General features: G+C 35.8%; 1 protein-coding gene across 6 annotated transcripts in view; it reads left to right on the forward strand.

The window, feature by feature from the left end:
- Nucleotides 1-25,368, forward strand: part of LCOR (ligand dependent nuclear receptor corepressor) — a 134,347-nt gene that overhangs the window by 52,602 nt on the left and 56,377 nt on the right. For 5 of the 6 annotated variants that reach the window (XM_086680520.1, XM_086680521.1, XM_086680522.1 and 2 more), the window contains 2 exons: nucleotides 9,481-9,546; nucleotides 9,909-9,988. In XM_086680520.1, the coding sequence (XP_086536646.1) occupies nucleotides 9,481-9,546; nucleotides 9,909-9,988 (146 nt within the window). Of the gene's footprint in view, nucleotides 1-9,480; nucleotides 9,547-9,908; nucleotides 9,989-25,368 lie in introns of those variants that run through there. The other variant, XM_086680523.1, reaches the window with a different exon arrangement.

Consider the following 25,368-nt stretch of genomic DNA (forward strand, 5'->3'; position numbering starts at 1 on the left):
AGAGAGAGAGGGAGACACAGAATCGAAAGCAGGCTCCAGGCTCTGAGCTGTCAGCACAGAGCCCAGTGCGGGGCTTGAACTCACGAGATCATGACCTGAGCTGAAGTCGGACGCTTAACCGACTGAGCCACCCAGGCGCCCCTCCATCTTAGAAAGTTAACATTAAGGTTCACTCAGTTCTTAGACCAGAAGCCTAAGTATTGTTTTTAATACTTCTCCCTCCCATTCCACATCCAGTGCATCATCAGAGCAAGTTGGTTATATCTTCAAAATATTTTCTATATCCAGCCACCGCTCTCTACCTTCGTGATTGCCATACTATTTCAAGCCACCATTATCTCTTGCCAAGCCTCTAGTAATGATAGTCTTTTAATGATGCTTTCCTCATAATCAGTTATCTGTGCACCCACCTGGTAATCTTAAACAATATAAGTCTGTAACACCTCCACCAGTACCCAAAGGTAAAACTCTAGTTGATTTCTTTTAAATTCAGAATCCTCACCGTGGCCTACAGATTCTTGCCTCTAGATTTCTGACTTCATTTCCTACCTTCTACCTTATTCACTTTGCTCAGATAATACCAGCTTTTTGCTGTTTCTCAGCTATACCATACTTCATACCATATACTGCTTCAGTGCTGTTCCATCTGCCTAGAATGTTCCTGTCTTGGATATCTGTGTGGATTGATCCCTCACTGCATTCAGTGCTCAAAAATGTTGCCACTTAAAGTCTTCTCCTGACCTCTTTAAAGATTCTCCTTCCTAATTCCCTTCCCAAGTTTTCTCCATGTACTCAGTCAGGGTTTATCAGGGCTTAGTTGTTATCCCCCTCTCTACTGTCTTCTTCTATCATTACTTTGACTTACTTTTATCATACATTTTATCATCATCATCATCATTTGTATCGTTTGTCTTCTTTGCCAGAATTAAAGTTCCTTGATAGGAACTTTTTATTGTTCACAGCTGCATCCCTAGTATCTGACTCATAGACACTCAGTATCTATATAGTCCACCAAGAAAAGGAGGCTCAGAAACAGTAGAAAATGATTTTATATTATTTAACTTAAAAAAAAGAAAACGAAAGAAATTGCCCATCTCCCACCTTGTAGTGTAATTTTAGTATGTTTGAGAAAATATGTAATGACAAAAGACTATTACAAATTCAGTAATGCTTTTTAAAGAAACCTATATTTTGTTCACAGCAAAATAGCATTTGAAGAAATAGTGGCTGTATATACAAGCACATTTTTATTTAATTTACAAACCGTGCTCATATGGATTTACTGACCTTGTAATGATGGAGTTCCTCTAAGGAATTGTGGCCCACAGATTGTGAACTCCTGGTGTAATTGACTCATTCCTAATCAACTTCCGATTTGCATTTAAATGGCTTCTTTTTAACATAATTACTCTACCCAAGACAGTTTGGGTAGAGTAATGTATAACAGAAAAAAATGAACCCAACTGCCCTTGATTTCCAAAGAACTAAATTCATCTGACCTAGCTACTTACTACCTTTGTTCTTTTGGTTACTTAACATCTTAGAATCTCATTTATGGCATTATGTATGTAGATATATGAAATTATTTTGGTAATGTTCCAGTTACTTAGTACATATTCTTTTCCCCTCCTTTTTCAGGACCTTATCTTACTCTTTTTTTCTGTCTTTCCTGTGGTTACAACTTTTTATGAAAAAAAGTCTTCTGTCATCTCTGTTCTTGGACCAGCAAAGATAGCTATTAATTATGTTCTGGTTTTAGTTCATAGATAAAGGGAACTTGGTTGAACTCAAGCAGAAAATCCATCCTTTTTCTATCAGATATTGATTACCCTTGTGTTTTATTTACTTTACTTAACTGTTTATTTGGGTCTTTAACATGCCAGACATATAAAGTGGAATCATTCTAAAATCTAAAACCACTCAGGTAAATATAAGGGTATAGGAATTAGGAAGGTGTGTTTACATTCTTCCAACAAAAATTTACAGACTATTTTAAGAAACAGGTTGATAGAAAGATAGATAGGCTTCAGTTCTTTGCTGAAAATCTAGTGGATAAAACGCCAAAAAATAATCACAGTGTATGTAGTTTATAAGTGGTAGTATAAGCAGCACTGATGAGGATGTTCCTAAGCTTGCCTGGGGCTTGAGGAATGAGCTAAAGGATACCTTAGAATGAACTAGATTTAGGGTTGCAGGAGAACATTCTAGGTAGAGGACATGCTATGCTTAAAAGGCATGGAAGCATTGCCATATATGTAGTGATTAATAAGTCAGTCTGACTAGAGCATAGTGTGTATAGGTAGAAAATGGTAGCAGGCGAGACTGAAAAGGTAGTATGAGGCTAGACAGACCCTCAGTGATCTTGGGTATCATCCAGGAGTTTGAAGTCTTCAGTATTATTGGAAACCATCAAAGGTTGGTAAAACTGAGAAAAGATGGAAAAAGTTTGGCAGCATTGTGATGGATGGATTCTGTTGGGGATGGTGGTGTAGGGGGATGCTGAAGTGGTAAAATGAATGAAAAGTTCAAAGATGTTATTAGTAGGTAGTAGAGAAATTGAAGAGCCTGGGTTGTAGAATCACAGGCCTGGTTTTAAACCTAGGCTCTGCCTCTTTGTAGTTGTATGAAAAAATTAGTTGCTTTGATTTTCTTATGTGTACTAGGTACTAATAATACCTACTCTACAGTATTCTTCTGAAGATTTTGTTATAGTGGGTATGAAGTACCTGATACAGTGCTTGCCTGATGTCAGCTAAGGGCTCAGTTAATGATAATATGAACGACATGTACTGTAATTATTAAGGTAAGAGATGGTGAGACCTGACTTTAGGGATGGAAAGAGAATAGGTTTGGATGGATCTGTCTGAATTGGAATGAATAGGACTCAGTGACTGGAAGACCTGATTACTGTCTTATGAAAGAATGGAATCAGACAGACTGAGATTTGTAATCTGAATGGTTTAGGTTGAAGGGGTTAGGGATGCCATTTTCCTGGTAAGGAATACAGGAGTCACTGGTTGAGATGAAGTAAAAGGAGTGTAGAATGATTTTGATTTGGACTTTTTGAGGTATTTGGGATATCTTGGTGATGATATGAATGGAGCAGGCAGTTAGAAATAAGGTCTGGGGCAAGAGATAAGAGATTGGAGAGTTACCAGTATATGCATGGTAGCAGAAATGTGTGTAAATCTTAATGGCAGGGCATATATTTTAAACAGATCCTCTGTATACCCACACTGCTGAGCTCTGTATTAACACTCGATTGGTTCTTGCTGTTAAAAGTGATATTTAAAAAATAATATCCTTAAGGTGGCTTTGTGTATAGGATAAGGCATGGTTACTTTGATTTCTAATTTAATATTCACTTTTACTTAGTTATTTTTTTTTTTTTTAATTTTTTTTTTCAACGTTTATTTATTTTTGGGACAGAGAGAGACAGAGCATGAACAGGGGAGGGGCAGAGAGAGAGGGAGACACAGAATCGGAAACAGGCTCCAGGCTCTGAGCCGTCAGCCCAGAGCCCGACGCGGGGCTCGAACTCACGGACCGCGAGATCGTGACCTGGCTGAAGTCGGACGCTCAACCGACTGCGCCACCCAGGCGCCCCGTCTTTTACTTACAGTTATAAACGTAAAACCTACTTTTCCTAAAATACAGATCTTATTCTAATTTTAAATTTCTGATAAATATTTTAGTTTAACTTTTAAAGCATTTTAATCTGTAATTATGAATTAAAGTTTTTATATTTTCTCTTTAGGTATTTAACAAAATCTCCCTTCGTGTCTAAGTAAATATTAAGAATCATAATTTAGACTTATAAATGTGATTGTTCATAAGTTTAAGTATTCTAATACAGTGTACAAACTTAAGGTTTCAGTCTAAAACTGCAAGTCTAAATCAGCTATTCAGTTGCATATTTTATTTTTAAAAAATGTTCATTCTGAGAGAGAGAGCAGGCATGAGATGGGGAGGGGCATCTGAGAGAGAGACAGAGGGAGAGAGAATCCCAAGGAGGCTCTACTCTGTCAGTGTAGAGCCAACCCGGGGCTTGATCTCACGAACCATGAGATCATGACCTGAGCTGAAGTGGGATGCCTACCAACTGAGCCCAGGCACCCCTGGGATGTTATTCCTAAGTCATACTTTTTAAATTATATCATGTTTGTTTGTTTATATATAGGTTTATTTTATTATTTTGAGAGATATTTATAAGTTTATGTTATTTAGAGAGAGAGAGAGCACACGGGAGGGGCAGAGAAAGAAAGAGAGAGGATCCCAGGCAGTCTCCATCCCATGAAGTGCAAGATCGTTACCTGAGCTGAAATCAAGAGTTTGACACTTAACTGAGCCACCTAGGCTCCCCAGTAACAACTATTTACACTTAACTATTAATTTTACTGGTATACTGCTTACCTTTTTCTTCCTTCCTTCCTTCCTTCCTTCCTTCCTTCCTTCCTTCCTTCCTTCCTTCCTTCCTTCCCTCCCTCCCTCCCTCCCTCCCTCCCTCCCGCGTATGCAAGCATGAACAGGGGAAGGGCAGAGGGTGAGAGAGAGAATCTTAAGCAGGCTCTGTGCTCCCAACTCGGGGTTCTGTCTCAGGAATGTGAGATCATTGGTGCCGAAATCAAGCATCAGAAGCCCAGCTGACTGAACCAACCCAGGCACTCCCCCCACCATTATTTTTTATGTAAACATTGTTTTCTCTTTTTAGGAGGTCTTTGTTTTGAATTATTTTGAATTATTATATAATCTGGTGCCTTTTTTTTTTTTTTTTAAACCAGCAAGCACCTCTGAACTGATATTTCATAAAATACTACTACTCTGTTGGAGACCGAGCTCTTTTATACCAAGCACCAAGTTTTACAAGATACCCCAGGACCTTGATGTAAAAATTGCTAATTTTCTGACGTGCCTCTGATTTTCCTTTTTAGCACCTCTTTATCTCTCAAACTGCTAATGTCTATACTGTACCTCAGAGAAAAGGTTCCCAAGACCCATGAGCCATTTTTTCATTCCATCCTTAATTTTTTGTTTCAAAAGCACGGACTATATTGCTTACTGACTTATGTTCGCTATGTATTTGATCTATTTCTGTCCTGTTATTTTTCATAACCTACTATTCTGTTTTGGTTACAAATAAAGTAGTGACTATGATTAAGATTGAAGAGGGAATATGTGAAAAATTTTAATCTATCTTTTGTTTTTGAGAGGTAGATGATTAAATCAGAAGCTGCAAACCAAGCATGTAGAGTCCTAGTTTAAGAGAGAAAAATGAGGGAAACAGGAAGACCTGCCTAGCCTTCCTGGAATATTAAATCTCCTTGAGGAGATAAGATATAAATACATGAAAAGAAAAGCAAAAAAATAAAGTTTAGATAGCCTGTGACAAATTTTATTTTACACAATAGATTGCATAGAGAGCACTTTGCACATGACAGAAAACAAAGAAAACATAAGGAATTGACATTTATTTAAAAGGGGAGAGTGATAAGTGAATTCTGAGGATGAGAAAACTGGAAATCCAACTTCATGAGGGCAGTCACCATGTCTGTTCACCACTGGCTGTTCACACTATCAGTGCCTGCCATTGTCCATGCTAGATGGTCAGCTCTCAGTTAATGTCAGTTGAATAAGCAGACATGTATTTGTTGAACAAATTGAAGAGTGCCTTGAACGAGATAATTTATTTTGGCAGAGGTGAGATGCAGAGGCCTGAGAAAATATTAGGATGACTGAGTACATCAGAATACTAACATGACAAGCTCTGAGAATGGGCACAAAGTTGTGGGAAATAAGGCTGCTGCTAATGGTAGCTTGGAGCCAAATGATAAGCAGCTTTGATTGCTGGACTTAAGAATTTGGGATTTGTTGGGGCGCCTGGGTGGCTCAGTCGGTTAAGCGGCCGACTTCAGCTCGGGTCATGATCTCGTGGTCCGTGAGTTCGAGCCCCGCGTCGGGCTCTGTGCTGACAGCTCGGAGCCTGGAGCCTGTTTCGGATTCTGTGTCTCCCTCTCTCTGACCCTCCCCCGTTCATGCTCTGTCTCCTTCTGTCTCAAAAATAAACATTAAAAAAAAAAAAAAAAGAATTTGGGATTTGTTTTTTAAACAAAGAATTTTTCTGAACAGATAGTGGCATTGTCAAAGCAGTATTTTATGAGTAGTCTAAAAACACAGTGGAGGTTGCTGTCGGGAAGAGACTGGAGACCCAACTTTGAGACCCATTGTGGTGTTGGACAGGAATTCTTTGAACACTGGTTGTGTCCAATAAAATTATGAATATTTCCTCACATGTAATGTATTCCATAAAGATGGTTTTTAAGCTCTAGTGATTGAACATAATGACATAGCTGTCTTTTTCAGTATTTATTTAATTTTCCATGGCATTTTGTTATTGATCTCATGGCTTTTCTGTGAGATCATGGTATAATTTTGAATACATTTGTTCTTCCCTTATTTGCCTTTTGTTAATGTCAAGCATAGCACATGAGCCATTTCTTGTTGCTATGCAACTGCTAAATTCAATATTTAATATTAATAAAACTGAGTAGCATTAAATTCAGTTAACAGGGTAGCAGGATATGGCTTTACAGTGTCTAATTGATAATATTTGTAAGGTTTAATGTATTGTTACAGATGTGAGCAAAATAGGAGTGACCTGTTTATAGTTGCTCTTTTGGTCAAAATTATTTGTGGTTAAGTCACCAGATTTTTTTTTTTTTTTTTAATTGTTTTTGGTCTTTCCCTTTCATGGTTTTTTGATATGTGATTCAGTTTTTTGTTCAGTGTCTCTGTGTTATTGATGAAGTTTTTATTCTATTTTCTTATTCTTTCAGATTCTGTTACTTTTTGTAATTTTAATAATTTTCACTCTCAAAGCTTATAAGCCTTTTTTTGCTGGCATTATTTCTTGCTATATTAACATTTTTCCTTCTCAGGAATTTATACTTAGTATGCAAGTTTGGAATTCGTCACAATTTCATATAAACCTAGATGAAAGCATATTACATGTGTTCTTTGGGACAAGAGCCACTTGTAATCTCTTTTAGCTATTTGCAGTGTGTACTTGGTACTTTAAAGATATTGAAATGTTTTCATTAATATTTGTGAAATAGGGCTTTAGAGTTGGGAGGCAGGCTGTGGGATTTATTTAAGGGGTTTGGGGAGGGGAGGCTAGTGTTATCTAGTTTGCAGGCCCAAGATAGATAGGATCTAGCAATTCCTTCTCAGTCTCTTAACCACTGTCTCCCCAACCTCTAAACCCCCAGTCCAACCCTTTCTCCTCCCTAGTTTGGGGAAGAGAGACCATAGTGATTTAGCAGAAAATGTTTTAGCAAATAATAAACAGAGACACAGATTACTCTTATTGCTTGAATGGATAGTTTGATTTTGTTAATGTCCTTGGAATAATTTTGATGGGAAGAATTAAGGAGAGTTGAAAAACAATTGCTCCTTAATAATAAATGAAAAATCTAGAATCTAGAAAATAGTGTAGAAAAATCAACTCTTTACAATGTAGTTAACATAGACTCTAGAGATTATTCTGTTGAAAACAATGGCTTAATACTGTGGACAAAAAAGTCTTTTGCTCTGCATTGTTCTTCTCTTTTTTTAAATTGTTAAAAATAATCTTTTTTAATTTTTTAAATTTATTTTTAAGAGAGAGACAGAGCATGAGTAGGGGAGGGGCAGAGAGAGACGGAAACATAGAATCCAAAGCAGACCTGTCAGCACGGAGCCTGAGGGACGCAGGGCCTCAAACCTGTGAACTGCGAAATCATGACATGAGCCCAAGTTGGCCTCTTAACCTACTGAGGTACCCAGGCGCCCCGTATTAAGTTTTTATCTTTTTTAGTTTTTTAAAGATTTTTAAGTAATCTCTACATCTCCTGTGCAGCTTGTTTGAACCTATATCTCCAAGATCAAGAGTCCCTTGCTCTACCGACTCAGCCAGGCACCCCTGCATTATTATTCTTATAAAGAGACAAAATCCTGTTTGTAAGCACCATCTTTTCTACCCCTTTACCTTCAAACCCTTTATGGTGATTGTATTTGTAGTAAGGAAGTGCTATGTTGTGAACCGCATGTATCCACCTGGCTATAGTATTTTAAATTAGTGGTTCCCTCCCTTTTGAGCATGAGTACTTTCTAACTAATTTTTTTTAATTAGAAAGTTGTGATTATAGATTATGTGACAAAATATATAGGGCACCAAAATACATAATACATACTAGGAATTCAGGAACATTTTGTGTATTTTCTTAATTACAATAACTTTTTTTTTTGCATTTGAACAGTACTATGAACACTGCATGCACAAGACACGTTAATTCTTTCTGAAGATCATTCTTGAAGTACATATGGATTCGTGGACCCCTTGTAACTGTTTGAGCTCCCAGTGAGATCCTTAGTTTGGGAACCACCACTCTTAACCTGTTATTTCTGTTATGTTATATAAAGGTGCAGTCTGATTCCTTTCCCCTTTTCCCTCCTTATTCTCTTTATGAACCATAGGAAACAGTAAGATGGCCAAGATTTTTTCATTGAATCGGCCATATTTGAGGTAATAAATCCAAAAAAGTTTTTTTTTAAATAATGTGGAAGGTGATAATATTTTAAACATTTATATACAGATATATTTGGATTTTTTCTTTCTTTTTTTTGTATGTATAACTAGTGAGTTCTACCTTCATAAAGGAACCAGCAAGTAGTTATTGTGGCAATGTGAAAAAGTTACAAAGATCTTTTTCTTTTAAAATAATTATGATTTTTTTCTTTAGTAATAAAGGTATTCTCAGAATTTTCCTTCTTCAGAAAACTGTGGACTTGAGGGGTGCCTGGGTGGCTCAGTCAGTTGAGCGTTACACTTTCGCTGAGGTCATGATCTCCTGGTTCGTGAGTTTGAGCCCCACATCGGGCTCACTGCTGTCAGTTTGGAGCCCACTTTGGATCCTGTCTCCCTCTCTCTCTGCTCCTCCCCTCCTTGTGCTCTTTCAAAAAGATAAACAAAACATTAAAAAACTGTTAGCTTGAAAAATCTATTATCTCAGTTCATATTCAGAAGCAGGCTATTTAGATTAATCCAGAATGTTGTGGAAATTTTGAAACGATTTGACTCTTCCATTGGGAAAGGTGCCTTTTAAAATGGATTTTGAGCATTTATGTAAGGAGGTATTTGGGATTTTGTACAATGATAGGACAACCCGTGAGTTTCCATTCTTTCATTGGTTATTTCTAGTGTTGTCTGTTTTGTGTTGTTCTCGAATGTGCTGTGAATTTGTATTGAATGTTAATCATGGACAAAAATGCAAATGTTCCTTTTAGGTTTGTCATTGACACTCTTTCCTCAGCGTCCCTTCTGTAATACTCTGGGGATCCTTGAGAACTGGAGGAACACACCATCTTTTTTTCAGCAGCAGATTAATATTACCTTACTATAGGGAGTGTTACTGTAATAATGGATTTTTTTTTTCATCCTTTCAGGGTTTGAAAGTATTCTTGAAGGGCTGTTTGGACCTGCATTATTAAAAGATCTCAGTTTATATAAAGGTATTCAAAATCTTTTTTTTTTTTCTTCTTTCCTCTTTGGTATATTTCAAATTCTTCCTGGTGACATATCTGATACTTTTGTGATTTAAACCCCAGTCTCTTTCTCCTTTTTACTCAATTTTATGTGAGTTAAAGCTGTATCCCTATAAACATTTTTGTGTTTAGTTGATAATGCAAATATATGTATTAATAAGATACATTAATTAGTGAACAGTTATTAAGAATATTAAGACAAGTAGGGAATCTGTTCAGTGCTTAGGATTTTTTGTTGTTTGTTGTTAAAATAATATTTTTGAAATTCTCATTTGTTTGAAAAATTCACTTTTGTAACTGTTAATTTGGTATTCCAACTCTTTTTGCAGACTGTGAACCTGAAAGCATTTCTGATTGGACTTTTGATGAAAACTGTCTATTCTGTTGCTTAAGAAGAGATAAAGTAAAGGTAACGAAAAAACTTGTGTAACTTATCTAGTGTGGTATTTTATAGTTTTTATTTTTTCAAAATTTGATTATTTGTTGGGGGATTTGTAGGAAGAAGAAGGCATGATTCCATATTTATTTATAAAAGATTTGATAGTAACTGAGTTTTGCAATTTAGACTGTTTCTAGTCTGTTGATTAGCCTATTGAGAAATCTGTATCCCAACATGCATTGCTTTATTTATATAGTTCACTAAGCAGAATAATTAACTAGATCTCAAACTGTTGAGTGTATTTTAAATATGAAATGTATGGTAATTGAAGCAATGGGAGTCATTTGTACAAAAAGAACAGTAGCATGGATCTGGATCAAGTTACTAATTCATGTAGATTTATGATAAACTGTGGTTTATGCTTTAGTATAAGATGTTTCTTCATTGTATTGGAGCATGAATGCTGTTTATATTCAGTTGTAGAAGTTGGCTGTATTCTGTTTTTATTGCTTTGTATTAAACATAAATGGAGTTTTGGTTTAGAAACATCATTTCAAATGTTGGAAACATTTATTAATAATAGTTTGCTATCTTATGTTTCTTTTCATGGTACTTTTGTTTTCTGTTTTAAAGCTTTGGAAGCATTTTGAATTCCTTCCTCCCCCCGTATACTTCTAACTAGATCATTGACCAGGTTCTATAAGTTCTTCCTTCATAGGAAGGAATTGCATTCTTTTTCTTTCCACAGTCCTTACTGTGGTTCAGACCATTAGCATTATTTCTAAACTACTGAAATAACATGATTGGTCGCTTTTAGTTTTCTTCAGTCTTTTAAACACTGCTACCAGTGTAAACTCCTTCCCCCTAACCTTCATGCCTTAAATAGTGTGGAAACGTTATCTCATACTCAGTCTCCAGTGACTTTCTCATTGTATTCTGGATTTATTAGCCTAATGATCTGTGCCTCAGTACGCTCCACAGTTAGTTCACTTCTCTTTCTAATGCTGCCCCCCAATTGTCTTTTATACAGTTTTCTTTCAGCTTAAACTGGTGCAATCATTTGTTTTTTGTTTTTTGGTTTTTTTTGTCCAGTCATTTGTATTAAATAACATGCTTTTACTATTTGGACTACAGCACTACATATACCCATTGTTCTCTAACGCTTGAAATTCCCCTGCCCTGAACTCTTAGCTTAAGCTTCTATCCTGCTATCTATCACTGGTATACCTCTGCTCTTATTGCTGTTTCTAAACTTCACACTGTTGTAGTAAATGTTATCTATACCAGTCATTTGTCAGTTAATATTCTGCCTTATTTTGTTCCTATTTTTCTATGTTTGCATCTTGTGTTCTTAACTGTGTTGTCAACCTCTGAACACTGTGAACCATGTTGTATACTTCTTTGTTACCTCTGCTTGTAACCACTGTACCATTATTTATCATTGTTGGCAAGTTGCTTTCAAATCTGAAAGCCAATTTAAGAGCCTTTTAATGTTCTTTTCTGGCATCTTTTCTTGCTTACTACATGAAAAGTTGTTCCTGGGACTATCCAGGATGGTCTGTTCCCATTGAGTGAATGTGGAGAGTGTTTTGAAATTTAATGTGGTTTGAGAAGGACCAGAAAATTAAGCAACTGCTAGTGAGGTTGAAATTGGTCATTTTGAATTGTGTGTGTATGCACGCATGTGCATGCATGTTGTGACTGTTGAGCAAGTCATTTAGTAAGCATTTTGGTGGAATAGAAGGAGCAACTGTTAATTATCTTTTTTAAGGTAGGATGAGGAGGAAAGCCCTTCTATGGTCAGTAATTGAGTACAGTATATTCTTGTAATATGATTGAGTTTTCCATTGCTATATGCGGGTAAAATACTGTATGAATATTTTTAGAAGACAGAACTAGCAAGACCTGGAACTATGTAGCATTTGAAACAGCTGCTCTTACCATTTTAGTTCCTCAATTTCTAGTTGCTTTTCTAACTAGAAAGAGTATTTCCGTTTGACAACCTAGGTAGTTCTGGGAAAGCTGGTGTTCTCCATTAGAAACTTCACTACTTATCTTTGACATTTAATTTTTTCAGAGACAGCCATAACAACTCTAGTGGAAAATAGGAAAAAAGAGAGCTTAGAAAATGTAAATTGCCAAGTATAGATCTCTAATTGTGTTAGATTTAAAGTGATTGAACTGAAACTCTTTGCAGGCACTTGGAGCATCTCATATGAGAATTACTACAATGTGTAGATAAATTTATCCACTGGGTTGAAGTTTACACTTTTTTTTTTTTTTAATTTTTTTTTTTCAACGTTTATTTATTTTTGGGACAGAGAGAGACAGAGCATGAATGGGGGAGGGGCAGAGAGAGAGGGAGACACAGAATCGGAAACAGGCTCCAGGCTCTGAGCCATCAGCCCAGAGCCCGACGCGGGGCTCGAACTCCCGGACCGCGAGATCGTGACCTGGCTGAAGTCGGACGCTTAACCGACTGCGCCACCCAGGCGCCCCTGAAGTTTACACTTTTTAAGGCTGGCTTTAAGATTTCAAAGAGAAGGAAATATCTAGAGTATGGTAATAGCCAATGGGTGGCAGCATAGAGCATGATAATGGAATCTTGAGTTTGGAGTTGGCATGATGAGATCTCCAAACAATGTTTGGAAAAGCTGTTAGAACTATTGGTCTGATAGTTGGGAAAGAAATGACACTTATGCATATTTTTTCATTTTGGATTTTCAGATGTTGAAGGTGTTAAAATGGTTAAAGTAAATATATTATTTATGTTTATTTTTTTTAAATACATAGGTAAAAAATACAAAGTAGGCTCTTTGGAAAATAGAACAGGAATTCACCTGGAAATTAGTAAAACAACTGTTGATCTACCCTTCAAGACCCTATAGTGGTTAGAAAATATAATTTTTAAGAGATAGGAAAATACATTTTTTTAACATCTGCTATGTGTACTATGTACCATTTGCTTATATTTGTTCCCATTTAAATCCTCACAGCAATCCTGTAAAGTTGGTTAAAGGCATCCCAGTTTTATAAATAAAGGAATTAGAAGGGTCACAGAGACTAAGTTACAGGATAAGTCAAATGGCTGGAATTTGATCCCATGGTTTTTTAACTACATGCATTTTGATAACATAAGTAGGAACAGGAACATGGAAACTGGGGAGCAGGAATTAAAGTAGAACTTGGAATTACTCACTTTGAAAGACAGAAGAGATAAGTGTGTAGATGGTCATGAGTATATTTGAAATAGCCAGTCTCAGCTGTGCCTAAGAATCTGTTAGTGAGTGCCTGCCTCGCTGGCTGACTGGCTTCTTTCTTTTGTGTTTGTTGGGCACATAGTGGGCACTCTGTAAAATATTTACTAAATGAGGAATTAAGAAATCCTAGGAGGCTTAATAAACTTGGAGAATTATATTAATAGCTAACTTTTGAGTGCTTACGTGTGACAAGCATATGCACACAGTTGTCTGTGTTTATATACTCATGAAGCTTTTCTACTTCTTTTTAGCTTTAAAAAAAAATAATTTTAGACTTATAAAACAATTGCAAAAGCAATAAAAGAGTCACTGTTATACCCTTTACCCAGACTCTCCATATGTTAACATCTTCTAATACAATTATACAAATCAGGAAATATTGATACAATATTATTTAATCTAATTTCACAGCTCACCAGTGGTCCCGGCAATGTCATTTTTCGGGTCCAGGGTCCAATAGTTTGTATTTAGTTGTCATGTATTCTTAGTCTCTTTTAGTCTGGAATAGTATTTTTTGCTTTGCCTTTCATAAATTTTGAAGAATACTGATAAATTGGTTTGTAGAATGTTCCCTCAATTTAGGTATGTCTGATGATTCCTCATGATTGAATCTAGGTTATGCATTTTTGGCAAGAATTCCACAGAATGATGTTGTGTCATCCTTAGTACACCCTATCAGGAAGCACATGGTGATGTCTTACTTTGGATCAGTTAGTTAAGCAGATGTCTGCCAGTTTTCTCTATTGTAAGGTTTCTATTTTTTCCCTTTTTGTATTTAATTTTTTATTTTTTTTAATGTTTATTTATTTTTGAGACAGAGAGAGACAGTGCAAGTGGGGGAGGGGCAGAGAGAGAGGGAGACACAGAATCCGATACAGGTTCCAGGCTCTGAGCTGTCAGCACAGAGCCCGACGCGGGGCTTGAACCCATGGACCGCGAGATCATGACCTGAGCCAAAGTCAGATGTTCAACCGAGCCACCCAGGCGCCCCTCCTTTTTGTATTTAATAGATACCTTGTTGAGAGGTACTTTAAGATTTTTGTGAATATCTTTTTCTCATCATACTAGTTTCTTGTCATACAGTAATTTTAGCATCCATTGATGAAAGTTGCTTGAAAAATTACTACCTAGTGCTTACCAAATAATGATTTTCTATTTCTGTTATTTCTTCTGCTTTTGTTAGTTGGAATTCTGCTCTAAGATAGAGCTTTCTTTTCTCCTCTGTTTATGTATGTATTTGTTTTTATGTATTTATTTGTTTACCTATCAATATGGAGTCATGGATTATTATTTTATTCTATGGATTATAATTCGTTACAATTATTCTTTAATTTTGTATTGCAAATTGTCCTAGATTTGGCCTTGGAGAGCTCTTTCAAGTTGGCCTATCTTTTTTGACCTTTTTTTTTTTTTTTTTTTTAATAGCACTTCTTTTCTTTTTGGCACCAAGAAGCATACCCGACTTACCTTTGCTTTCTCTGTCTCAGCTCTGGATTTCTCCAAGGAACCTTAGTTTCTTTTATTTGGAGAATTGTATGAGAAGGAAAGCAAGGTCTGTCTGGGCACTAGGTATCTTCGTCGGAACTGGGGTGTCATTACTTCTAGGTCTTCTCAGTTGTCTCAGCTAGGAAATATGTATGTTTACTTAAATATATGTACATATACATTTGTATTTCTTTATGAAAACCCATTTTGTGAGGCTTTTATTATGTTGATAGTATGAAGAGTTGATTCAGTAGTAGTGAGAAGGTATTGGAGAGATAGGAAGAATAGAAAATTGCTTCCAGTATTTATTGTCCCTAAACATGGACTAATTCTAAGTGATAAATTTATGGTATCGCTGTGCTGTGTTTGGCTGAGATAGAGTAGAGATAGCTGTTGTAGAGTAAGGAGCATGGATGTTTCACTAACTAGGGATGATGGGAGATAGGATGATATACCAAAATATAAACTATTTGTTATCTTAAGTTTGTTATAAGACTGTTAGTAAGTTTAGTATTTGAGTAGCATTTTAGGAAGGTGTTTTAAGAAGATGAGACTTGGAAGAATACATAGGCAGATATGAGAGAGGCATGTTCTAGGTGGAGCCAGAGCACTTAATTTTGGATATACTCACAAGGTTGGAGGCAAATCATACAGATATCCTTCATTGCCCAGCTAGCTAAAGAATCATGTAATAAGATTCTTTTCATGTTTATCATTAGTCTATCATGTTGTGTTCAGTATGAACATTCATAATTTGTTCTGTTTCATGAGTATATGTTAATTAAAAGTTTAGATACATCCTTTTAACATTTTAATTTTTATTGCTACTTTAGGACTTTGAAAGTTTATAGTAAGAGCAGATGGTGAATCTAGTTATTTTCTCGTTGTATTCCACAACATGTATTTATGTCCAGTGGGTTAGCTTGGGTGTATTCAGTGCTTCTTGATAGGAATGTCATCTTGTCTGAGGGTACCACAAATCAGTAAGTATTCATAGTACCTATTGTATAAAAGGACCTGTGGAAGAAAAATATATTAATATAGTATACATCATTAGGGGTGAGAAAGAAAAACAAATATGAAAAGCTTAAAGGTTATTTATGAGAATTCAATAGATGCACAGCAGACTTAATTGGATACCACAAGTCAGTACATGATTAATTAATTACTCCATTAACTGTACAAATCTAGATTGTGAGACTTAACCTTGTTGTACTTCCAGAGTCCTTTTATATAGATTATTTTCAAAGATTAAGGAAAACCACTTGACTCCGTGTAATCAGTGCTCAATCCAGGATCCCATTAAATATCGAAGTGGTTTTTTTGAACTCCCAATCTGTGGATTTTTCCCTTGAACAAACAGGCCTCAGTAAACTATTAATTGGTGGTTAACCAGTTGTGTTAAATTTTATGTGGTCAGAGTTAACAGATTTATCATTTGGTTTATTAAATGTCTAGATCTGTGGTAGGCCAGAGAGTCTACCAAAGAAGTAAAAGACTGATCCCTCCTTATGGGCTGGCTGTTGGTGACATCATGGGTGGCTAAAGCAATTAAAGGAGATTTAAATTAGGGAGAGTTAAATCATCCATCGGACATGCCCAGAACCAAAGCTCTGATGTAGGTAGGAAACATTAAGAGTAAAACCCCCTCCTTCATTCTCCTGTATAATATTCAAAAAGATAGCGGATAGTACAAGAAAATGTAAGTACTGTAGTACTTGAGAGATGAAGTAGATGCACTGGAGTTGCTTAATCAAGGAGATAGAACTCATCCTGAACCTTACAGAGCTCTGTGTTTTAGAATGACTGGTTTGGTGGTCATTTTTAGGTTGTAATACAGAGGAATTTATAGTGAGAACATTATAGAAGGCTCTTCTAATCCAGAAAATTAGCCTGAATTAGGATTGTAGCTATAAAGATGAATAAGGAAGGGATGTATGTAAGGAATCTAGAACAAAGTGTTAAAACTTAGTGATTATGTGAGTATATAAATAAAGGAGAGGGAAATATTACTGCTGTTAGGTTTTCCAAGCCAGCATGACTTAGCTGGTGGATTAACAGAAGTTGAGAATTGAGAAGAGGAAAGGTGTGGTGATCAGTTTTTATGGTGAGGATAATGAGGTTATTAGCTGAAAGCAGTTTGTGGTGAAAGTGAGCATTTAATTGGAAGTGTCTAATAGAGCTGTGGAAATGGAGTTGAAATAAGACATCTGAGCTGAATACTATTGATAGGATTTCTGAATGTATATGGTGATTGGAATACGTGTAGGTGAATCTTTGATGAGGGGTAAAACATTTCTTCTTCCCCTATTCTGTATTAGATTTCTGTCCGTTTTGCAGTTGTTTGCGTTTAGCTGCAGATTGTGCCTTTCATACTGCTTTTTTTGGTATTGTGCTAAAATGTACATTAATATAACATTTAATGTCTTAACCACTTTTAAGTATATAGTTCAGTAGTGTTAAGTATATTCACAGTATTTTGCAACCAATCTCCAGAACTCTTTTTATCTTACATAATTGCAACTATATCCATTAAGTAACTCCCCATTTCCCTTCCCCAGCCCCTGGCAATCACTATTCTACTTTTTGTCCTATGAGTTTGACTATTGTGGGTACCTTGTATAAGTGGAATCATGCAGTATTTGTCATTCTGTGACTGGCTTATTTATTTTACCTAGTATAACATCTCAAGGCTTTGCTATGTTGAAGCATATATCATAAAGGTAGAATAATATTCCGTTGTATGTATGTACCACATTATGTTTATCTAATCATCCAACAATAGACATTTGGGTTTGTTCACCAACAATAGATGTTTGGGTTGCTTCCACCTTTTGTAAATAACACCACTGTGAACATTGGCATACAAATACTTCTTCAGGACCATGCTTTCAATTCTTTTGGGTGTATACCCAGAAATAGAATTGCTGGATCATGTGGTAGTTCTATTTTTAATTTTTGAGGGACCACCAAACTCTTTTCACATTGGCTGCACCATCTTACATTCTTAACCAACAGTGCATAAAAATTTTAATTTATCCACCATTCTAGCCAACATTTGTTATTTTCTGTTTGTTTTTTTTATAGTAGCCATTCTAATGGGTGTGAAGTGGTATCTCATTGTAGTTTTGATTTGTATTCCCTTATGATTAGTGATTGTTCATGTGTTTGTTGGCCATTTGTACATGCTCTTTGGAGAAATGTCTATCAAGTCTTTTTGCCCATTTTTAAATCGAATTGCTTTTTGTTGTTGTTGTTGAGTTGTAGGAGTTCTTTCTAAATATTAAGCCCTTATCAGATAATGATTTGCAAGTATTTTCTCCCAGTTTGTAGGTTATCTTTTTACTCTCTTGACTGTGTCCTTTTATGCATAGAAGATTTTTTTTTTTTTTAATTTAAAGTTTATTTTGAGAGAGTGTAAGCAGGGGATGGACAGAAGAAAGGGTGAAAGAATCCCAAGCAGGCTCCACACTAACAGTGTGTAGCTTGATGGCAGGGCTTGAAGTCATGGAACTGTGAGTTCATGACCTGAGCCAAGATCAAGAGTCAGACGTTTAACCAACTGAACCACCCAGACGTCCCAATGCATGGAAGCTTTTAAAATTTTGATGTCCAGTTTATCTATTTTTACCTTTGTTACCTGTTCTTTGGGTGTCATATTTAAAAAAATCATTACCAAATCTAGTGTTATGAAGCTTATCCTGCTATAAGGATTTATTCTAAGGGTTTTATAGTTTTAAATCTTTGATCCATTTTGAGTTGATTTTTGTGTGTGATATAAGGTATGGATCCAGCTTCATGCTTTTTTGCATGTGGATATTTATTTTACCCAATACCATTTGTTGAATAGAGTGTCTCTTCTCCCAGTAAGTGGTTTTGACACTCTTGTCAAAAATCATTTGATCATAGGGGGGCATCTGGGTGGCTCTGTCAGTTTAAGCATCTGACTCTTGATTTTGGCTCAGGTCATGATCTCCTGGTTTGTGGGATTGAGCCCCACATTGGGCTCTGAGCTGACAGAGTGGAGCCTGCTTGGAATTCTCTCTCTCTGTCCCTCCCCTGCTTGTGCTGTATCTCTCTCAAAATAAACTTAAAATAATCATTTGATCATATATGTGAGGGTTTATTTCTGAGCTCTCCCTCCTGTTCCATTATTCTATGTGTCTGTCTTTATGCCAGTACCTATTGCTTTGATTACTGTAGCTTCAATAGTATGTTTTGAAATTAGGAAGTGTGATACCTCCAACTTTCTTCTTTTTCAAGATTGTTTTGGCTATTTGGGGTCCTTTGAGTTTCCATATGAATTTTAGGATGGATTTTTGTATTTCTGCAAAAAATGCCATTGGGATTTTGATAAGGGTTATGTTTTAAATCTGTAGATAGTTTGGGTAGTATTGACACCTTAACAATTAAGTCTGCATTTTTTTCTTTCAAAAAATTTTGTCAGTTCCTTATTTCTAAAGTTAAAATCAATAGCTGTATATTTTACTTTTATATTATTTCAAAAGCACCAGCTACTGTGGTTGAAATAAAGGTACTGTGAATAATTAAAAGGAGGTTTTAGCCACAGATGCTCTTTTCAAGAAATTTAGTCTAGTGGAGGAGGTAAGAAACACACACACACACACACACACACACACACACACACACACACACACACCCACACACCCACACACCCACCCACCCCACATAATTATAATACAGGTTATAAAACTAGTACTGTCAGAGTAGTATAGATAAAGTGCTATAAAAGTTTAGAAAAAGGCAAGATTACCCTTAGCTAGGCTTTTACAATACCACTGCCTCAAATATGCGGTTGGATATCCCTTCTATTTATAATGGTCTTGGGCATCTGGAGACATCCACAGTCATTATGGAGAACAGATCGAAATTCAGGAAGTTTTCGGATTGAGATTGGGTTGTGGATAAGAATGGGGATAGTATAAACTTAATTTCTAGCCAGTGGAAGCATATAGGAAACCCATGCTCTTGACTGTGGAGGTGACTTGCATTTGTCTTGTAGTATTTTTAATAACTGTACATGTATAAGGGAGAAAAAGCTGTAACTGCAAATGCTGATAGTAGATGCCGGTGAATTAAGCAGAGCAGTAATAGTCATTTGCCACTTACATTTTAGGCTTAATTTGCATGAAAAGTAGTAACAGATGTACTGATAAGAGTCATTCATGGTAGTTTTGTTGTATATTTTGAATACCATATTTAAGTCCTGGTGTGTATTCAAGCTTTGAACTTTGTTTTTTTCTATTCTTTAACTTGATGGTTTGCTTAACAAAATTGACATATGGTAAAAATTGCATTAAGCACAATTTTTATTTTGTTAATGTAAAAAGCAATAATTTACATGAAGTAAGGTTTCTTTTTAGATAACTGACCTTAAAGAGTATGAGCATTTAAAGTGGTGGAGCCATTTTCCTTAAGACTTGCTGGCATTTAAAATAATAAGATGTAGGAGAGTGGCATTTAAATCAATGAGTTGCATCTTGTCAGCTCTTTTTAGTTCATTGCTTGAAATGTCACTAAGCCATGGGTAGCAGACATGGATGTACATACAGGCCCATGTTCTACTGGGGTAGGCTTGCTAACATAATTATTACAAAACTTGCATGCATGCACATGCTTCTAATTCCTAGGTTTTCTATACCATATTGTATGAATTTTTTAAAAATCACTTAAATTTGGAGAACACATGTACGTACAGATGAGGAATGGTCTTGAATTTAGATAGGGATGGCCCTAAAATGTTACCCCCTCAGTTTTGTATCACACTCCTGAAGTCTAAGCCATCTTAACCTTTCCCAAGTGAAATTTGTCATTATTTCTTCCATTTCCTTTCCTGAAGTGTTCTCTCTCATAAAATCAGCAACTTATATAAGTGTCCTTCCCCATTCTTACCCTCCAAAACACCAAAACTCGTAAGGTGACAAATAGTAGAGTTACAAAAGAAACTTTAAGGAATCTTAATCTTTGTATTTTGTTTAAAGTTTAATTTTATTAACTATTGCCCTAAGAACGAACTTCCAAGCTGACATGCTTTTGTTTCTTTATTTATTCAATAACATCCTTGCTATTTCAGGGACCAGTGGAACTACTTTTGTTACAGTTCTTGGAGAAATTTAATAATTCTTTCAGGGGTCAGCAAACTATGCCCTATCTCCAAATCCACCCACAGCCTGTTTCTGTAATGCCTACAGGCTGAAGAGTTGGTTTTGGGGGGGGGGGGGAACAGGGAAAGGGGGAGAGGGGGAGATGCAGCAAAGACTATATATATCCTTTAGAGCCAAAAGTATTTACTCTCTGGCCCTTGGTAGAAAATGTCTTACTCTCTTTTGAGTATCTTCATCAGTTTGTTGAGTTACTAAGAGAAGCCTGAAAGTTGTTAATTGCCCTATCTTGTTATTCTGTTTGCTTTTCTTCTGTGTATCAGAACAACTCATAACACAAGCACCTGTCTTAATGGCAAGACAGGTGGGGTTGTGAAGGAGAGGATGAGAGAGACAAGGGAGATCTGGCATATTTGTGGGAGAAAAGTATGGCTTAACATTTGTCCACCCTGCCTTTTTACTTTGAAATAGTTTCACATTTATAGAAAGGTTGTAAGTGGTATAAAAACTTTTATATACCCTTCACCTAGATAACCAGTTGTTAACATTTTGCCACATTTGCCTTACTATTCTCATTCATTCTGTCTCAGAGATATTACATATAACATACACAGATTTTCCTGAACCATATCAGAATGAGTTATAGACATCATACCCCTCATATATCTCTATTCCTAAATATTTCCTTGTGTATTTCCCTATTTCCTAAGAATTAGGGTGTTCAGTTACTATACTACACAGTACAGTTACCAAAAATCAGGAAAGTTAACTTCAATGGAATATTTAACCTGTGAATCTCATTTAGATTTTACCAGTTGTCCCAGTGACCGCCCCCCCAACCCCCTCCTTTAGTTCAAAATTTAGGATCACTCATCAAATTTTATTTTCTACTCTTTAGTCTCCTTTAATCTTGAATGTTTCCTCAAACTTTTATTTATTTTTAATGACACTGACATTTTGGAAGAGTACAGGTCATTTGTTTAGTAGAATGTTTTTCAATTTAGGTTTTCTAATGTTTCTTCATGATTAAATTCAGGCCATGATCTTTTAGCAGGAATATTAAATAAGTCGTGTTCTATCCTTACAGTAGAATGATCACATTGTGAAGCACATGATGTTAGTTTAGTGGTGATTTTTATTTTGATCCCTTGACAAGGTTGATGTTCACTAGGTTTTTCCACTGAAATGGTATGTACTTCTTTCCCTCTTGTAATTTGTAATTAATAATTTTTTTTTAAATCTTTTTTTTTTTTTTTTTTAGCATTTATTTATTTTTGAGACAGAGAGAGACAGAGCATGAACGGGGGAGGGGCAGAGAGAGAGGGAGACACAGAATCAGAAGCAGGCTCCAGGCTCTGAGCCATCAGCCCAGAGCCCGACGCGGGGCTCGAACTCACAGACCGCGAGATTGTGACCTGAGCTGAAGTCGGACGCTTAACCGACTGAGCCACCCAGGCGCCCCATTGTAATTAATAATTTTTGAAGAGACTTTTGAGACTACATAGATATCTCTTTTTTACTAAACCTTCATCCACTTTAATTTTGGTGTTGATGGTAATTTCTTGCTGGAATCGTTTTTCTGATGGCTTGAAATGGTGATTTTTCTAATTATTATTCCTCTGTATTTTTTCATTTGGCTTTATACTGTGAAGAAGAGTTTTCCTATTCCCTCTGTCATTTTGAAATCAAGATTCTTACTCTGTTCAAATATGTTATCCAGTATCCCAGATTCGGTTAATGGGAGCCCTTTCAAACCACCTAGTATATCCTTTTGACATGTCCCCATCATTTTTTGAGCACTTTAATACTTTCTGATACAACAAGATATTCTGGGTTCATCATGTCTTTTCCCTGCTGCAATACTGAATTCCATTTTTCTAAGGGGATCTGATTCCTTGGATGATACACATATCCCCCTTTTTGGCCAGTCTGCATACAACTTGATTAACAAAGACCAGCTTTTGCACAATGATCAACCTCCTTATCTTGATTTGGATCTAAAGATAGAACAAAAATAGTGAAATGCCAACAATTCATGGTGACTATTTAGTTGTATCTATTCAAAATACATGCAGAACGTAGAGAGCAAGTGAAAGATACTAAAAGTATGCTTGCTTGAGAGAAGAACATTCATATGAGGTTTTGAAAATAAGTGTCACGTTTCTTTGTGACTCTGAAAATGTAAGTAAGAATCATTTGTTTGATTTCCAAATGGTTAGTTCAACAAGAGCCAAAATTCAGTGATCCGTTCAGTATCTAGTATCTTAAATACCCTGAACCTATGTTTTAATGATTTTTTAATGAGGCAATATTTGTATATAATAAAATTTTCCATTTAAGAGTTCAGATTAATAGATTTTGGTAAATGTATACAGTTGTGTAACTGCCAGCACAGTCAAGGTTCAGGACAGTTCTCACCCTAAATTGCTTTCTCATGTCCCTTTGTAGTCAGTCCATTTCTTGGACACCCAATTAAGGCAATCACTATTAGTTTTACCTTTTCTAGAGTTTTATATAATAGGAGTGAAATACTGTGTAGTCTTTCATATTTGACTTCTTCCATTTAACATAATTTTTTGGTATTCTTATTTTTGTATATACTCTTGGTCCTTTTTATTGCTGAGTAGGTCCCCATATCAGTTCACTTTTTTTTGGACTTTTAAATTGTTTCCAGATGTTGGCTAATATATTATTAGACTTACATATAAGTCTTTGGGCATATATTTTCTTTTTTTAAAGATTAGTTTATTTTTTTAAATGTTTGTTTATTTTTTGAGAGACAGACAGAGACAGAGCATGAGCAGGGGGAAGGAACCACAGATTCCAAAGCAGTCTCCAGGCTCTGAAATGTCAGGTCAACACAGAGCCTGACACAGGGCTTGAACTCATGAACTGTGAGATCAATGACCTGAGCCGAAGTCGGACTCTTAACCTACTGAGCCACCCAGTTGCCCCATTGGGCATATATTTTCATCTCTCTGGAATAAATACCTAGAATTGAAATTACTGGGTGGTAGTATCATTGTATATTTAACCTTATACTATTATATGGTTCACCAAATTGACTTAACCATTTTCTGATTCCATCAGCAATGTATAGGAATTCCAGTGTTTCCCATTTTGCCAACATTTGATATTGTCAGTCTTTTTTAACTTTAAACATTCTGGTGGGTCTATAGTGGTATCTCACTGTGATTTTATTGTTCATTTCCTTGTTGATTAGTGATGTTGAACATCTTTATACATCTTATGTGAAATATTTGTTTGAATCTTTTCTCCATTTTTAAAACTTCCTAAGTGGTAATAGTTCTTTATACATTCTGTATAAAACCTCTTGCCAATTTTTTCTTTTAAAATTCATGTATTTTATGTTCTGTTCAAGAAATCCTTGCTCAATCCAGTGTCAGACACACACAAAACTCTCATGTTTTCATTTAGAAGCTTGCTAGTGTTGACTCTTGTGTTTTGGTACCTGATCTGTTCCTAGTTAATTTTTCTACATGGTGTTATTGAAGTGTTGAGGTTTACTATATTGCATAAGGTAATCCAGTTGTTCTAACACCATTTGTTGAGAAGACCTTCTTAACCCCTATTGAATTCTTAGGCATCTTTGTTGCATCAGTTGACAGTATGCCTGTGGGTATATTTCTGGACTCTTATTTGCCATTGAACTGTATGTCTGTCTTTACACCCATGCCACAGTGTCTTGATCAGTGTATCTTTATATCTGAAAATCAAGTAGTACTAGTTCTCCAACTTGGTTTTTCTTTTTCAAACTTGTTCTGCTAAATCTGGTCCTTGGCCTTTCTGTATAAATTTTAAAAGCAATGCATTGATTTTTCAAAAAGCCTGTAGGCATTTTGATTAGGATTGCACTGAATCTGTAGATCAGTTAGCATATTAGCTACATATTAGCAACAAACACTGAGTCTTTCAGTTTATGATCATGGTTTATATCCTCTTTACATCTTAAATTTCCCTCAGAAATGTTTTGTAGTATCATTTCTCTTAAGTCTATGGAATTTCCTTAAACATTTTTAGTAGTACAGAGAAATAGCAACCCTTAAGTTGTAGGAAAAAGTATGAACTTCTTATTTGAAAACGTCTTTTGGATGTTTTATTGCCATTCCCAAAAAGGTAGCAAAGGATGATAAAATGAGTGTATTGTATGGATTATGAAGGGAGAGGTAACCAAACTTAATAAAGAACTTGAGGTCTTTTTCTATTAAAGATCCCAACATATTCAGTATTAAGTCTCCTTTCCTGCTTTGGGTGATGGATCATCAGACCACACAGTGTTGGTGGCTTCTGCAGCTTTGTTTTCCTTTACCTCTCCTTATCACCTTCACAGTCCCCTTAAAAGAAATTACCTTAAAAGGATATTGGGAAATTGACACAAAGTTGTGAAGCTGCCAGAGAACCTAGCAATTGAAGATACACAACCTACGCTTTCCCCAAACACTGTGTACAGAATTAACTTTTACACACACACACACACACACACACACTTTTCTGCTTTTTTTTTTTAAATTTTTTTTTCAAC

Source organism: Puma concolor, chromosome D2 (assembly GCF_028749965.1).
Source record: "Puma concolor isolate L17-30 chromosome D2, mPumCon1.1.hap2, whole genome shotgun sequence".
Lineage (NCBI taxonomy): Eukaryota > Metazoa > Chordata > Mammalia > Carnivora > Felidae > Puma > Puma concolor.